Source organism: Pezoporus wallicus, unplaced genomic scaffold (genome assembly GCF_028554395.1).
Source record: "Pezoporus wallicus isolate ANWC-B61680 ecotype Strahan unplaced genomic scaffold, APGP_CSIRO_Pwel_v1 contig_14450, whole genome shotgun sequence".
NCBI lineage: Eukaryota > Metazoa > Chordata > Aves > Psittaciformes > Psittacidae > Pezoporus > Pezoporus wallicus.
This window is the reverse complement of record NW_026635458.1, coordinates 1-16942: the sequence shown is the minus strand read 5'-3', so window position 1 is coordinate 16942 and position 16942 is coordinate 1. Positions and strand designations below refer to the sequence as shown.

The 16942-nt window shown below is 62.4% G+C and overlaps 2 protein-coding genes across 9 annotated transcripts; both read left to right on the top strand.

The window, feature by feature from the left end:
- The first annotated feature begins 4289 nt into the window (after positions 1-4289).
- On the top strand, positions 4290-13356 carry ERCC2 (ERCC excision repair 2, TFIIH core complex helicase subunit). Of its 8 annotated transcripts, none has more exons than XM_057424128.1 (23): positions 4290-4320; positions 4462-4561; positions 4639-4716; positions 5229-5291; positions 5368-5481; positions 5800-5910; positions 5988-6104; positions 6299-6368; positions 6452-6548; positions 7080-7195; positions 7583-7754; positions 9555-9673; positions 9919-9988; positions 10197-10266; positions 10341-10442; positions 10551-10614; positions 10931-11052; positions 11244-11336; positions 11658-11730; positions 11864-11934; positions 12012-12155; positions 12477-12620; positions 13253-13356. In XM_057424128.1, exons 1-23 carry the CDS (start codon positions 4316-4318, stop codon positions 13343-13345), a joined length of 2208 nt encoding a protein of 735 aa, XP_057280111.1. In that variant the 5' UTR covers positions 4290-4315; the 3' UTR covers positions 13346-13356. The 8 variants fall into 8 exon arrangements, 5 of the variants coding, with proteins under 5 accessions (XP_057280111.1, XP_057280103.1, XP_057280120.1 ...); XM_057424120.1 differs by having other exon boundaries at positions 6245-6368; XM_057424137.1 differs by lacking the exon at positions 5800-5910 and having other exon boundaries at positions 6245-6368.
- A 1284-nt stretch (positions 13357-14640) lies between these two features.
- On the top strand, positions 14641-16937 carry LOC130607197 (creatine kinase M-type; the record flags this gene model as incomplete). The annotated part of the gene is made up of 4 exons (XM_057424106.1): positions 14641-14674; positions 15079-15279; positions 16422-16576; positions 16839-16937. Coding segments are annotated over exons 2-4 (447 nt in total), but the record flags the coding sequence as incomplete, so codon positions are not given.
- Positions 16938-16942: the final 5 nt, after the last annotated feature.

Below are 16942 nucleotides of genomic sequence, written 5' to 3'. Positions count from 1 at the left end.
GCAGCCGTGTCTGCATGGTATGTACACATACATGGGTGGTACATGGGTGGTACATGTGTGTGCCCTGCAGCCGTGTCTGCATGGTATGTACACATACATGGGTGGTACATGGGTGGTACATGTGTGTTATGTGACGGCTGCGCCCTGCAGCCGTGTCTGCATGGTACACACATACATGGGTGGTACATGGGTGGTACATGTGTGTTATGTGACGGCTGCGCCCTGCAGCCGTGTCTGCATGGTATGTACACATACATGGGTGGTACATGGGTGGTACATGTGTGTTATGTGACGGCTGCGCCCTGCAGCCGTGTCTGCATGGTATGTACACATACATGGGTGGTACATGGGTGGTACATGTGTGTTATGTGACGGCTGCGCCGTGTCTGCAGCCGTGTCTGCATGTGTATGTACACATACATGGGTGGTACATGGGTGGTACATGTGTGTTATGTGACGGCTGCGCCCTGCAGCCGTGTCTGCATGGTATGTACACATACATGGGTGGTACATGGGTGGTACATGTGTGTTATGTGACGGCTGCGCCCTGCAGCCGTGTCTGCATGGTATGTACACATACATGGGTGGTACATGGGTGGTACATGTGTGTTATGTGACGGCTGCGCCCTGCAGCCGTGTCTGCATGGTATGTACACATACATGGGTGGTACATGGGTGGTACATGTGTGTTATGTGACGGCTGCGCCCTGCAGCCGTGTCTGCATGGTATGTACACATACATGGGTGGTACATGGGTGGTACATGTGTGTTATGTGACGGCTGCGCCCTGCAGCCGTGTCTGCATGGTATGTACACATACATGGGTGGTACATGGGTGGTACATGTGTGTTATGTGACGGCTGCGCCCTGCAGCCGTGTCTGCATGGTGTGTACACATACATGGGTGGTACATGGGTGGTACATGTGTGTTATGTGACGGCTGCGCCCTGCAGCCGTGTCTGCATGGTGTGTACACATACATGGGTGGTACATGGGTGGTACATGTGTGTTATGTGACGGCTGCGCCCTGCAGCCGTGTCTGCATGGTGTGTACACATACATGGGTGGTACATGGGTGGTACATGTGTGTTATGTGACGGCTGCGCCCTGCAGCCGTGTCTGCATGGTGTGTACACATACATGGGTGGTACATGGGTGGTACATGTGTGTTATGTGACGGCTGCGCCCTGCAGCCGTGTCTGCATGGTGTGTACACATACATGGGTGGTACATGGGTGGTACATGTGTGTTATGTGACGGCTGCGCCCTGCAGCCGTGTCTGCATGGTGTGTACACATACATGGGTGGTACATGGGTGGTACATGTGTGTTATGTGACGGCTGCGCCCTGCAGCCGTGTCTGCATGGTGTGTACACATACATGGGTGGTACATGGGTGGTACATGTGTGTTCTGTGACGGCTGCGCCCTGCAGCCGTGTCTGCATGGTATGTACACATACATGGGTGGTACATGTGTGTTATGTGACAGCTGCGCCCTGAAGCCCGGCATGCACAGTGAGTACATGCATGTACATGTGATATGTGTGTGTTACATGGGTGTACATGTGATATATGGTTGGTACAGGCATGTTATGTGTGTGATGGCTGTGCCCTGCAACCCTGCATGCATGGTACATACACATACATGTGATACATGGTCGTTACATGGGTGTACATGCGTGTCTGGCGGCTGCACCCTGCAGCCGTGCATGCATGGTGAGTACATGGATGTACGTGTGATACATGGGTGTACATGTGAAACATGTGTTACATGGGTGTACATGTATGCTCATGTGTCTTACATGTATGTACATGGGTGCCCTTGTGTTCAGTCCAGCACCATCTGGCATCTCTTTGGCTCTATTTGCTGCCACTTTAGTGCCATTTGGCCCTGTTCTGCCCCCTCCCCCAGCCCCGTTCACCCCCATTCCCCCCTTTTCTGCCCCGTTCACTCCTGATCCTCCCCGGTCACCCCAGTTCTGCCCATTCAACACCCCCCCACCCCCCCCCCCGGGCTCACCCCTCTTTGACCCCATTCACCCTCCGCTGTCCCCCCCCATTCAGGTTCCCCCCCAGGCTGGCAATACCGCTCCGTTCCCGTCCCTGTTCTCCTTTCCCGTTCCCTTCCCACCCCCCGCCCCCAGGCGGGCAGTGCCGCTCCGTTCCCGTTCCCTCTCCCGTTCCCCCGTTCACGTCCCCTTCCCCCCACCCGCCAGGCGGGCAATGCCGCTCCGTTCCCGTTCTCCTCCGTTCCCGTCCCCGTTCTCCTCCGTTCTTGTTCTTCCCCCGTTCCCGTCCCCGTTCCCGTCCCCCTTCTCCCCCGTTCTTCTTCTTCCCCCGTTCACGCCCCGTTTCCCTTCCCTCCCCCCCCCACCCGCCAGGCGGGCAGTGCCGCTCCGTTCCCGTTCCCTCTCCCGTTCCCCCGTTCACGTCCCCTTCCCCCCACCCGCCAGGCGGGCAGTGCCGCTCCGTTCCCGTTCCCTCTCCCGTTCCCCCGTTCACGTCCCCTTCCCCCCACCCGCCAGGCGGGCAATGCCGCTCCGTTCCCGTTCTCCTCCGTTCCCGTCCCCGTTCTCCTCCGTTCCCGTCCCCGTCCCCCTTCTCCCCCGTTCTTCTTCTTCCCCCGTTCACGCCCCGTTTCCCTTCCCTCCCCACCCACCCGCCAGGCGGGCAGTGCCGCCCCGCTCCCTCCGGCGCCCCCCTGTGCCGCTGCCGCCCGGGGTTCCGCGGCCGCCGCTGCGAGCGCAACGTGGACGAGTGCAGCCCGAACCCGTGCGCCAACGGCGGCACGTGCCAGGACGGCGCCAACGCCTTCCACTGCGCATGCACGCTGGGCTACGGCGGCCGCCGCTGCCAGGAGCGCGCCGACGCCTGCGCCTCGGGGCCGTGCCGCCACGGCGCCACGTGCTACACGCACATCTCCGGGCACGTCTGCGCCTGCGCGCACGGCTACATGGGCGCGCTCTGCGAGGAGCCGGTGCCGGGGGCGCGCGGGCCGCGGGTGCCGCCCCCGCCCCCACCCCCACCCCCCCTCGTGCTCGCGCTCGCGCTCGGGTGCGCGCTGCCCGCGGCCGCGCTGGGGGCGGCGCTGGGGCTGGCGGCGTGCGGGAGGAGGAGGAGCAGGGGAGAGAGGTGAGGGGGGGGACGCGACTGTAGGGGTTTATGGGGGGTAGAGGTGAGGTGAGGGGGTAGGGGTTTATGGGGGCTCTTGGTGGGTATCTACGGAGAGGGTCTGTGGGGGGGTCAGTGGCTGCCTATGGGGGTCTAGGGGTCTCTGGGGGGTGTCTGTGGGGGACCTGTGGGTGCTATGGGGTGTTTGTCTCTGGGTGGCTATGGGATGTCTGTTGGGTCTGTGGGTCTCTATGGGGTGTCTGTGGGGGACCTATGGGTGCTATGGGGTGTTTATGGCGTGTCTGTGGGTGCCTGTGGGGTGGCTATGGGATGTCTATTGGGTCTGTGGGTCTCTATGGGGTCTCTAGGGGTCTCTATGGGGTGTCTGTGGGGTACCTATAGGTGCTATGGGGTGTTTATGGGGTGGCTATGGGTGCTATGGGATGTCTATTGGGTCTGTGCGTCTCTAGGGGTCTCTATGGGGTGTCTGTGGGGTACCTATGGGTGCTATGGGGTGTTTATGGCGTGTCTATGGGTGTTTGTCTATGGGTGGCTGTGGGGTGGCTATGGGTTGTCTGTTGGGTCTGTGGGTCTCTATGGGGTCTCCAGGGTTCTCTGGGGGGTCTATGGGTGCTCACAGTGCCCTTTGCAGCCAGCGCACCCCACGGCCGGGGGGAGCCCCTGCGCTGAGCCCCCCGGGCAGGGAGCAGCGGATCCTGCCCCGGCCCTCGGCCACGCGGGTGAGCGCAGCGACCCCTCCACGGCCCCATCCCCCCCCGCAATCCCATTCCTCCCCCTGCACCCCCATTCCCCCCCCCCGCACCCCCATTCCTGCTCTCACCTCCCTGTTCCCCCCCAGGTGTGATCGGGCGCCGCTGGACCCACTCAGGAGCCCCCCAATGGATCCCCCCCATAATGGATCCCCCCCAATAAAAGCTCTTTGAGACGCGTCCGAGCCGCTCCCTGCGTGCGGGGGTCACGGGGGGGGGGGGGGGGGGGGGGGGGGGGGGGGCGGAGGGGGGGCGGAGCTGCGCTCGTCCGTTCGGCGCTCGATTGCTTGAGACTCACACCCGGCCTTGGGCGCTTGATGGACAGAGAGCGCAGCGAATCAGAGAAGGAGGGTGGAGCGAGCTATCCAATGGGCGGCGGTGCGGACCGAGGTGGGGACCCGATGGGCCTCGGTGCCGGCGGAGCGGCGGGAGCCATGAAGTGAGCGGCGGGGCCGGGGTTGGGGGGGGCGGAGCGGAGCCGGGGTGGGGGGGCGGATCCCGATGGATCCCGGTGGATCCCAATGGATCCCAATGGATCCCAATGGATCCGGGGCCTCCCCCGGTACCGGCGGCTCCGCAGGCTCAACGTGGACGGGCTCCTGGTGCCCTTCCCCTATGACTACATCTACCCCGAGCAGTTCTCGTACATGCTGGAGCTCAAGCGGACGCTGGACGCCAAGGTGGGGGGGATGGGGGGGGGGGGGTGGGGATCCGGTGGGATCCGTGCGATCCGGTGCGATCCGGTGCGATCCGGCAGGGTCACGGGGTGCTGGAGATGCCGTCGGGGACCGGGAAGACGGTGTCGCTGCTAGCCCTCATCGTCGCCTACCAACGGGTGAGCAACGGATCCCAACGGTTCCCCATGGATCCCGGTGGGTCCCAGTGATTCCAATTGATCCCAGCGATTCCCAATGAGTACCCGTGATCCCAGTGGGTCCCAGCAATTCCCAATGGATCCCAGTGATTCCAATGGATTGCGGTGGTTCCCAATGAATCCTAGCAATTCCCAGTGGACCCCAGTGATTCCCAATGGATCCCAGTGATTCCAATGGATTGCAGTGGTTCCCAATGAATCCTAGCAATTCCCAGTGGGCCCCAGTGATTCCCAGTGGATCCCAGTGATTCTAAATGGATCCCAACGGATCCCAATGATCCCAGTGGGTTGCAGTGGTTCCCAATGAATCCCAACCATTCCCAGTGGACCTCAGTGATTCCCAATGGATCCTAACGGATCCCAGTGATTCCAATGGATTGCAGTGGTTCCCAATGAATCCCAGCCATTCCCAATAGACCCCAGTGACTCCCAATGGACCCCAGTGGGTCCCAGCCCCCAATCTCCTCCCGCAGGCGCGGCCATCGGACATCACCAAACTGATTTACTGCTCCCGCACGGTGCCGGAGATCGAGAAGGTGGGATTGGGGGTGTGGGGGGGGGCAGATACCATCGGGAATGCCGCGGGGATCCCATGGGATGGCTCCGGGCCAGGTGGTGGAGGAGCTGCGGAAGCTGCTGGATTGCTACGAGAAGGAGCTGGGGGAGAAGCTGCCGTTCCTGGGGCTAGCGCTGAGCTCCAGGAAGAACCTGTGCATCCACCCGGAGGTGAGTGCTGGGATCCCACGGGATCCATCGGGTTTCCATTGGGAATGCAGCTGGATCTGCAGGGATCCATTTGGGATTCACTGTGATCCATCGTGACCCAATGGGATCTGCTGGGGGTCCGTCCAGATCCAATGGTTTTCCATCAGGATCTAATGGGATCTGCTGGGATCCATCGTGACCCAATGGGTTCCTGTTGGGATCCACTGGAACCTGCTGGGATCCATCGTGACCCAATGGGTTCCCGTTGGGATCCACTGGAACCTGTTGGGATCCATCGGGATCCAATGGGTTTCCAGTGGGATCCGTGGGGCTCTGCAGGTCTCGGCGCTGCGCTATGGGAAGGACGTCGACAGCCGCTGCATGGCCCTGACGGCACCGCACGTGCGGGCCCAGAGCGATGGCTCCCGGCCCCTCTGCAGCTTCTATGAGGTGGGGGGAGCAGCACCCAGGGGTCCATCCCCAGCACCCATGGGTGCCCCCCAACCACCCCTCGGTACCCCCTCCAGGACTGGGACACCCACGGGCGCTCCGTGCCCTTGCCCCACGGCATCTACAACCTGGACGAGCTGCGCGCCCTGGGCCGCCGCCGTGGCTGGTGCCCCTATTTCCTCGCCCGCTACTCGGTATGTGGGGTACTGTGGGGCGCTGTGGGGTGCTATGGGGGCTATGGGGCGCTTTGGGGCACTATGGGAGCTATGGGGGGTGTCAGGACTGGGGGGACGCGCTGGGTGCCCCCCAGGTGTCCCCATGGTCTGCCCCACAGATCCTGCACGCCAACGCAGTGGTTTACAGCTACCACTACCTGCTGGACCCCAAGGTGGCCGATGCCGTCTCCAAGGAGCTGGCCCGCAGGGCAGTGGTGGTGTTCGATGAGGCCCACAACATCGGTGAGGGGGGGTCCCTTGGGTGCCCCCAGGTCTCCCTCGCCCCACCCATGGGTGACAGTGTCTCGTCTCCCCCCCCCCCATAGACAACGTCTGCATCGACGCCATGGGGGTCACCATCACGCGCCGCACACTCGACCGGTGCCAGAGCAACCTGGCGGCACTGCAGGACGGGGTGCAGAGGTGGGGGCACCCTCATTGACCCCCCCCACCCCGGCACCCATGGGTGCGCCCGGCTCCATGGGGGGCTCCCACCCAGCCATAAGCGGGTGCCCCCACACTTGGGTCCCCCCATCTTCATCCCCTTTGGGTCACCCCATTTCCCCTCCCCAGCCCATCTGGTTGCCCACTCCCCCCACCCATGGGTGCCCACTCCCCCCACCCATGGGTGCCCCCCTCACCCTTATGGGTGCCCCCCTCACCCCTATGGGTGCCCTCTCCCCCACATGGGTGCACCCCCTCTGCCATGGGTGCCCCCCCCCACCCATGGGTGCCCCCCTCACCGCTATGGGTGCCCCCCCCATGGGTGCTCCCCTCACTCCTATGGGTGCTACCCCCACCCATGGGTGCCCCCCTCATGCCTATGGGTGCCACCCCCACCCATGGGTGCCCCCCTCACCCCTATGGGTGCCCCCCCCATGGGTGCTCCCCTCACCCCTATGGGTGCCACCCCCACCCATGGGTGCCCCCCTCACGCCTATGGGTGCCCCCCAGGCTGCAGCAGGTAGATGAAGCCCGTCTGGCACAGGAATACAGGCGCCTCGTGCAGGGGCTGCGGGACCCCGAGCTCAGCCAGGGGGGGCCTCTTCTGCCCGAGGACATGCCCACAGGTACCACAGCCCCATAGCACCCTATAGTACCCATAGACATCCCCCATAGCACCCACAGTGACCTATAGCACCCATAGACACCCACCCATAGTGACCCATAGCACCCCATAGACACCCCCATAGCACCCATATCAGCACGTAACACCCATAGGTCCCCATAAACACTCCCCGAAACACCCATAGTGACCCATAGCACCCCACAGGCACCTAGTACTCCGATTTATTCCAGAGGCGCGCCCATCACCCCCGATCCCAGTATTCCCATATATTCCAGTGTTTTTTCCAGGCTCCATCCCGGTGCTCCCTGATCCGTACCCCTCATCCCATTCCCCCCCCCATTTCTGGTATTCCCGGTGCCCCCGGCCCCATTCCCGGTGCCCCCGGCAGAGGCTCTCCCGGGCTCCATCCGCTCCGCCCGCCACTTCCTGGGCTTCCTGCGCCGCTTCGTGGCCTTCCTGCGGACGCGGCTGCGGGGGGGGGGGGCCCTGCGCCAGGAGAGCGCCCCGGAATTCCTGCGGGAGCTGCGCCAGCTCGCCTGCATCGAGGCACGGCCCCTCCGGTGAGCGCCGAGCCCCTGGCTGCCACGGGGGTGTCACGTAGGGGGGTCACGTGTGTGCCACGTGTGTGTCATGTGTGTGCCATGTGGGTGTCACGTGTGTGTCGTGTGTGGGTGTCACATGTGTGTCGTGTGTGTGTCACGTGGATGCCACGTGTGTGCCGTGTGTGTGTCACGTGTGTGCCACGTGTGTGCCACATGTGTCACGTGTGTGTCACGTGTGTGTCACATGTGTGTCGTGTGTGTCACGTGTGTGCCATGTGTGTGTCACGTGTGTGTCACGTGTGTGCCACGTGTGTGCCGTGCGTGTGCCACGTGCGTGTGCCACGTGCATGTGCCACGTTTGTGCCCTGTGTTTGTCCCATGTGTGTCCCATGGGTATCCCATGTGTATCCCATGTATCCTGTGTGTCCCCATGTGTCCCATGTGTCCCCATGTGTCCCATGTATCCCATGTGTCTTGTGTGTCCCCACGTGTCTCATGTGTCCCCATGTGTCCCATGTCTCCCCATGTGTCCCATGTATCCCCATGTTTGCCATGTATCCCATTTGTATCCTGCTGTATACTATGTATCCCATCTGTATCCTATGTGTTCCCATGTGTCCCATGTATTCCATATGTCATGTCCAAATCCTATGTGTTCCTATATCCCATGTCCATATCTCATGTCCCCTGTCCCATATCCATGTGTCCATATTTCATATCCTGTCCCATATTTCTGTGTTCATATTCCGTATCCATGTCCCATATCCATGTGTCCATATCCTATATTCATGTTCTATATCCATGTCCCGTAGCCATGTGTCCCTGTCCCATAGCCTTGTCCCATATCCATGTGTCCATATCCCATGTCCATATCCTATATGCATGTCCTCTATCCATGTCCCGTAGCCATGTGTCCCTATCCCCTGTCCCATATCCATGCCCTGTGTCGATGTGTCCCTATCCTGTATCCATGTTCCTGTCCCGTATCCATGTCCCTTATCCCTGTGTCCATGTCCTGTATCCATGTCCCATATCCTGTATCTATGTCCCTATCCCATATCCATGTACGCATGTCCCTATCCTGTATCCATGTCCCATATCCCATATCCCTATCCCATATCCCTATCCCATGTCCCATATCCCTATCCCATATCCCTGTATCCCTGTCCCATATCCCTATCCCATATCCCTGTCTCCATGTCCCATATCCCTATCCCATATCTCATATCCCTGTATCCATGTCCCATATCCCTATCCCATATCCCTGTATCCATGTCCCATATCCCTGTCTCCGTGTCCCATATCCCTGTATCCATGTCCCGTATCCCTATCCCATATCCCTGTATCCATGTCCCATATCCCTATCCCATATCCCTGTATCCATATCCCATATCCCTATCCCATATCCCTGTATCCATATCTCATATCCCTATCCCATATCCCATATCCCTGTCCCATATCCCTGTATCCATGTCCCATATCCCTGTATCCATGTCCTATATCCCTATCCCCTATCCCTGTATCCCTGTCCCATATCCCATATCCCTATCCCATATCCCATATCCCTATCCCATATCCCTGTCTCCATGTCCCATATCCCTATCCCATATCCCTGTATCCATATCCCATATCCCTATCCCATATCCCTGTCTCCATGTCCCATATCCCTATCCCATATCCCTGTATCCATATCCCATATCCCATATCCCTATCCCATATCCCTGTATCCATGTCCCCTATCCCTATCCCATATCCCATATCCCTGTCTCCATGTCCCATATCCCTGTCCCATACCCCGTATCCCCGTGTCCGTGGCAGGTTCTGCTCGGAGCGGCTCCGCTCCCTGCTCCGCACCCTGGAGGTCCTGGATGTGTCCGAGTTCAGCCCCATCTCGCTCGTGGCCAACTTCGGCTCCCTCGTGAGCACCTACTCCAAAGGTGGGCGCCTGGGATAGCGCCTATTATGGGATAGTATGGGATATATGGGGTGTTGTGGGATTTATGGGATAGTATGGGCTATTATGGGATATTATGGGATATGTAGAGTCTTATGGGATAATATGGGGTATGGGATACGCAATATTAGGGGATATATGGGGTATTATGGGATATGTGGTATGGATATGGATATTGGATTTGGGATATGCTGCAGAGCACCCATGGGTGCTGTGACCCACCCCCAGGCTTCACCATCATCATCGAGCCCTTTGATGACCGAACCCCAACCATCAGCAACCCCGTCCTGCACTTCAGGTGGGACCTGGGACACGTGGGATATGGGATGTGGGGTATGGGGTATGGGATGTGGGGTATGGGATAGGGGGTGTGGGTATGGGATATGGGGTGTGGGGTATGGGATATGGGATGTGGGTATGGGATATGGGGTGTGGGGTATGGGATATAGGATATGGGGTATGGGGTATTGTGTATGGGGGTTCATTGTTCTCCTGCCCCCCCCCAGCTGTCTCGACGCCTCCATCGCCATCAAACCCATCTTTGAGCGCTTCCAGTCCGTCATCATCACCTCAGGGGTGAGCCCAGCTCCATAGCACTGCCCCACAGCACTGCCCTATAGCCCAGCCCCATAACCCCATCCCGCCCCCAGACTCTCTCCCCACTGGACATGTATCCCAAAATCCTGGATTTCCGCCCCGTTACCATGGCGACATTCAGCATGACGCTGGCCCGGACTTGCCTCTGCCCCATGGTGAGATGGGCGGGGGGGGGGGGCTCTTGTGGGGCTGGGGCGGAGGGGGGGATCCCATTGTCCCAGTGTCAGCAGTGTGTGTGTGTGTGTGTGTGTCCTCCCCCATAGATCGTGGGGCGCGGCAATGACCAGGTTGCCATCACCTCCAAGTTTGAGACACGGGAAGATATCGGTATGGGCCAGCTGTGGGGCGGGGTGGCATGGTTGTGGGGCTGGGGAGCCCATGGGCATGGTTATGGGGGATGGGGCCAAGGTTCTGGGGCTGGGGGCATGGTTCTGGGGCTGGGGAGCCCACGGACATGGTTCTGGGGTTGGGGGCGTGGTTATGGGGCTGGGGATAGGGGTCTGGGGACAAGGTTCTGGGGCTGGGGAGCCCATGGGCACAGTTCTGGGGCTGCTGTGCTCCGAGCTATGGGGCTGTGAGGAACGGGGTCAGGTTCTGGGGCTGGGGCTGCCCCACAGCTCCCCCTGCCCCACATCGCCCCCAGCGGTGATCCGGAACCTGGGCAACCTCCTCCTGGAGCTCTCGGCTGTGGTCCCTGACGGCATCGTGGCCTTCTTCACCAGTTACCAGTACCTGGAGAGCACCGTGGCTGCCTGGTACGAGCAGGTGAGAGGGACCCCGAGGACCCCATTGGGCCCCATTGAACCCCTTTCGGTCCATGTTGACCCCCACTGGGTCACCACTGACCTCCATTGGGTCCCCATTGTGCTCCCATTGCGCCCCCATGGTGTCCTCATTGTGTCCCCATTGACCTCACTGACCCCATGATGTCCCCATTGTCCCCCCGCCCCACTCAGGGCATCCTGGAGAACATCCAACGGAACAAACTCATCTTCATCGAGACCCAGGATGGGGCCGAGACCAGCATGGCCCTGGAGAAGTACCAGGAGGTGCGGGGGGGAGCAGGGGGTTCCCCTTGACCCCATTGCTCCCCATTGACCCCATTAACTCCCCATTTACCCCATTGACCCCCCATTGCCCCATTGACCCCATTAACCCCATTGCCCCCCACTGATCCCATTGCCCCCATTGACCCCCCTTCATCCCCATTGACCCAATTGCCCCCATTGCTCCCCATTGACCCCCATTGCCCCCCTTTAACCCATATTGATCTCATTGCTCCCCATTGCTCCCATTGCCCCAATGTCCCCATTGCCCCTCATTGCCTCCCATTGACCCCCATTGCCTCTCATTGACCCACGGCTCCGCAGGCCTGTGAGTGCGGCCGTGGGGCTGTTCTGCTCTCAGTGGCGCGAGGGAAGGTGTCCGAAGGGGTCGACTTTGGTGAGAGGGGATGGGGGCAGATGTGGGGAAATGGGGGGAGATGTGGGGCAGATGTGGGGCAGATGTGGGGCACCATGGGGTGGGGGGTGCTGAAGCCCCACCACCACGCCCCGTGCATCTCCTACCCCCCAAGTGCATCACTACGGCCGCGCCGTGATCATGTTCGGGGTGCCCTACGTGTACACCCAGAGCCGCATCCTCAAAGTGAGTGTGGGCAGAGGGGGAGGGGTGCTGTGGGTCCCACTATGGGGCAGTCCCACAAGTGCCCTGCCCCCCGCCAGGCACGCCTGGAGTTCCTGCGGGATCGGTTCCAGCTGCGGGAGAACGAGTTCCTGGCCTTTGACGCCATGCGCCACGCAGCCCAATGTGTGGGGCGGGCGCTGCGGGGCAAGAGCGACTACGGCATCATGGTGTTCGCCGACAAGGTGGGGCTGGGTGGGTGCTATGGGTTGCTGTGGGTCACTGTGGGGCGCTATGAGTCACTGTGGGTTACTGTGGATCACTGTGGGTTGCTGTGGGTCACTATGGGTTGCTATGGGTCACTGTGCGTCACTGTGGCTCACTATGGGTCGCTATGTGTCACTATGGGTCTCTATGGGTCACTGTGGAGCACTGTGGGGGCACTGTGGGTCGCTGTGGGTCTCTGTGCGTCTCTGTGGGTTGCTATGGGTCTCTATGGGTTGCTATGGGTCTCTATGGGTCCCTATGGGTCTCTGTGGCTCAGCTGTGCTGTGCCCCCCCTGCAGCGCTATGCACGCCCCGACCGCCGCGGGAAGCTCCCGCGCTGGATCCAGGAGCGGATCCCGGATTCCAGCCTCAACCTCACGGTGGACGAGGCCGTGCAGGTGGCAAAGGGGTTCCTGCGTGCCATGGCCCAGCCCTTCCGCCAGGTACTCCCTGGGAGCATGGTACAGCCTGGTACCGCTATGGTACAGTCTGGCACCCCTATGGTACCGCTATGGTACAGCCCGGCACACCCATGGTACCGCTATGGTACAGCCCGGCACCCCCATGGTACCGCTATGGTACAGCCCGGCACACCCATGGTACCTCTATGGTACAGCCCGGCACACCCATGGTACCGCTATGGTACAGCCCGGCACCCCCATGGTACCGCTATGGTACAGCCCGGCACCCCCATGGTACCGCTATGGTACAGCCCGGCACCCCCATGGTACCGCTATGGTACAGCCCGGCACCCCCATGGTACCGCTATGGTACAGCCCAGCACCCCCATGGTACCGCTATGGTACCTTGGCCCAGCTCCTCCTGCAGGTACCGTACCACCCCCCCGGGCAACATGGTACAGCCCAGGACCCCCCATGGTACCCACATGGTATCCCCCCGGCACCCCTATGGTACCGCTAATGTACTGCACATGACAAACACGTGTCACTCGCACATGTCACATACATCACACGTGTCACAATCATGTCACATACATCCCACATGTCACGTACATGTCACATACATGTCATATACGTGTCACACACGTGTCACACACGTGTCTGTGCCCCCCCAGGAGGACCAGCTGGGTCTGTCCCTGCTCACCGTGGAGCAGCTCCAGTCCCGGGAGGTTCTGCAGCGCCTCGAGCAGGGGGTGCAGCAGCTCTGACCCTCCCCTGCACCCCCAGCACCCAGGAGGGGCCTGGACCCCCCCTTGACGTGCTATGGGGGGGACCTGGAGCCCCCCAAGGCACTGCGGAGGGGGCGTCCAGATCTCTCCCTGTGCTCAAGGTGGGATCTGGGACCCTCCCCACCCATTTTTGTACAACCCCTAATAAACCAGGACCCCCCCCATGGCTGCACCCCCCCAAGTCACTGCCGGGACCCCCCCCCCAAATGCCAAGGTCACCCCTGCCCCACACATTCGGGGTGCTCCCATCCCACTTTAGGCTAGCTCCAATGGGTGCTGGGAGGCTTCAGGGGGGTCTCTATGGGTGCTTCCTCCACCCATGGGGGCCCCCTGCTTGTCGCCCATCCCAGGCCCCCCCACCGGACCCACACCCCACCTGCCCCGCCCCCGACATTGGATCTGACTGTAACCGGATCGGGCCTAAAAATACCTGGGGGGGGGGCTCTTGAATTGCCCTGAGCCAGCGGATCTGTGACCCCCCCAGTGCCCCCAACCCACAGCGCCCCATAGGGGGGTCCTAAACCCCCCCTAGTGCCCCATAACCAGGTTCTGCCTCACCCTCCCAGTGCCCCATCGGGGGATCCTGCACCCCCCAGTGCCCCATAAGCAGGTTCTGCCCCCCACCACAGAGGGGTGTCCTGCACACCCCAGTGCCCCATAACCAGGTTCTGCCCCCCTCCCCAGTGCCCCATAGGGGGGTCCTGCACACGCAGTGCCCCATAACCAGGTTCTGCCCGTCCCCCCAGTGCCCCAAAGGGGGGGTTCTGTACCCCCCAGCACCCCCATATCTGGATGCCCTCCCCTATATGCATCTCCCCCCCCATAGCTGGGTGCAATCTGGATGCAATCTGGATGCCCTCCCCTATATGCATCTCCCCAGCACCCCATATGTGGGTGCAACCCCCCATATCTGGGTCCCCCTTTCCTGACACCCCCATAGCTGGATGACCCCCCCATCACCCTATATTGGGGTCCCCATGTGGTTGCCCCCACCCCCTATATGGGTGCCCCCCCATTCATGGGGGTCACCGGGGGGGGTTATCCCTGTGGCAGGTGCCGGGCCCGGCGCCCACCGGACACCGGACACCGGAGGGGGCGGCTCCGGGTGGGGAGGGGGGGGGGGGCCCGGTGGGGGGGGGTCTCGCGGTGCCCCTGGACAGCGGCGGCAGCGCCCGGTCCGGAGCCCCCCCCGGGACCCCCTGCGCTGGGAGGAGCCGGGGGCGCCCATAAGAGCCGGGCCCGGAGCCGCTGCCGCCGCCTGCGCCCCCCCGGTACCGGCCCGACCCGACCCGATCCGCGCCACTCAAGGTAACCCCGGACACACGGGGACAGACATCCCCCCCCCCCCCATGGACACCCCCCACCCCACCGGCACCCCGCTATGGACCCCTCCATTGACACCAACGGGGACCGGAGCCCCTCCGGTACCACCGGGACCCCCCCCGAACCGGGACTCCCTGAACCAGGATCGGTCCCGGTGCCCCCCCGCCCCTCCATAAATAACCCCGGCCACGCCCCCCACGGAGACCACGCTTATTTGGGCAAGCCCCGCCCCTTCCCAGTGTGGCCCCGCCCACCGCGCTAAGCCCCTCCCAGTGAGTGGGCTCGGGGGAGCTCCCTGGGTCCTAGTGCCGGGACGCGCTGCCCCACTGCGCCCCATGATGCGGAGGCGTTGGCCCCGCTTGCCCCATGGCCGCCGCCTCGCCCCGCAGCCGCCGCGATGCCGTTCAGCAACACCCACAACAAGTACAAGCTCAAGTTCTCGGCCGAGGAGGAGTTCCCCGACCTCTCCAAGCACAACAACCACATGGCCAAGGTGCTCACCCCGGCGCTCTACCAGCGCCTGCGGGAGAAGGAGACCCCCAGCGGCTTCACTCTGGACGATGCCATCCAGACCGGCGTCGACAACCCCGGTGGGTGACACCGCTGGGCTCCCAGTGCTTGTGGGAGCAGCACTGCCCGCCCGCACTGGGTCCTGGCGCCGCATCCCGGTGCCACACTGGGTCCTAGCGCCGCATCAAGGTGCCATGCTGGGTCTTAGTGCCTATCCCGCTGGCGCACTGGGTCCTAATGCCCATCCCGTGGCCGCATTGGGTCTTAGTGCCCACCCTGATGCCGCACTGGGTCCTAGTGCCCATCCTCGTGCCGCACTGACCCTTGGTGCCCCGTCTCTGTGCCACACTGAGTCCTAATGCCCCATCCTGGTGCCGCACTGGGTCCTGGTGCCCGTCCCGGTGCTGCACTGGGTCCTAGTGCCCCGTCCTGGTGGCGCACTGGGTCCTAGTGCCCATCCCGGTGCCGCACTGGGCCCTGGTGCCCCGTCCTGGTGCCGCCCTGGGTCCTAGTGCCCATCCCGGTGCCGCACTGGGCCTTGGTGCCACGTCCTGGTGCCGCACTGGGTCCTAGTGCCCATCCCGGTGCCGCACTGGGCCTTGGTGCCACGTCCTGGTGCCGCACTGGGTCCTAGTGCCCATTCCGGTGCTACCCTGGGCCCTGGTGCCCCATCCCGCTGCCGCACTGGGTCCTGGTGCCCACCCTGATGCCGCACTGGGTCCTAGTGCCCATCCTCGTGCCGCACTGACCCTTGGTGCCCCGTCTCTGTGCCACACTGGGTCCTAATGCCCCATCCTGGTGCCGCACTGGGTCCTGGTGCCCCGTCTCTGTGCCACACTGGGTCCTAATGCCCCATCCTGGTGCCGCACTGGGTCCTGGTGCCCCGTCTCTGTGCCACACTGAGTCCTAATGCCCCATCCTGGTGCCGCACTGGGTCCTGGTGCCCCGTCTCTGTGCCACACTGGGTCCTAATGCCCCATCCAGGTGCCGCACTGGGTCCTGGTGCCCCGTCCCTGTGCCACACTGGGTCCTAGGGCCCCATCCTGGTGCCGCACTGTGTCCTAGTGCCCCGTTCCGGTCCACACTGGGTCCTAGTGCCCATCCTCGTGCCGCACCTGGGTCCTGGTGTCCCGTTCCGGGCAGCACTGGGTCTTAGTGCCCCGTCCAGGTGCCCCACTGCCCTAGTGCCCAACCCGCTCCCTCACTGCTCCGTTGCCCGCAGGCCACCCGTTCATCATGACCGTGGGCTGCGTGGCGGGGGACGAGGAGTCGTACGAGGTGTTCAAGGAGCTCTTTGATCCGGTGATCCAGGACCGCCACGGCGGCTACAAACCCACCGACAAGCATCGCACCGACCTCAACCACGAGAACCTCAAGGTGGGGGGGCGGGGTCACCGGGGATGGGGGTGCCAATGGGAGCAATGGGGGGGGGGGGGAATTGGGGGGCTGTGGGGCTAAGAATCATTTGGGGTCCCGTTAGGGATGGGGGTTTCCATGGGATCGCGGGGATATTTGGGGCTGGGGTGGGAGGTTAGGGGCTTTGGGGAAGTTATAGGGGATATGTGTGGGTCTAAGGGGGTGTCTCTATGGGGGGCTATGGGGCCGCCCCGATGTGGGTCTGACGGGAGCTGTGGGGCAGGGCGGGGAGGACCTGGACCCCAAGTACGTGCTCAGCAGCCGCGTGCGGACCGGCCGCAGCATCCGCGGGTACTCGCTGCCCCCCCACTGCAGCCGCGGGGAGCG

What these genes read in the sequence shown, in the direction of transcription:
- ERCC2 (XM_057424120.1), top strand. An exon ending in AGCGGACGCTGGACGCCAAG is followed by an intron (nt 4,562 to 4,638) that starts GTGGGGGGGATG and finishes GCGATCCGGCAG; the next exon opens with GGTCACGGGGTGCTGGAGAT. An exon ending in AACCCCGTCCTGCACTTCAG is followed by an intron (nt 9,989 to 10,196) that starts GTGGGACCTGGG and finishes GCCCCCCCCCAG; the next exon opens with CTGTCTCGACGCCTCCATCG.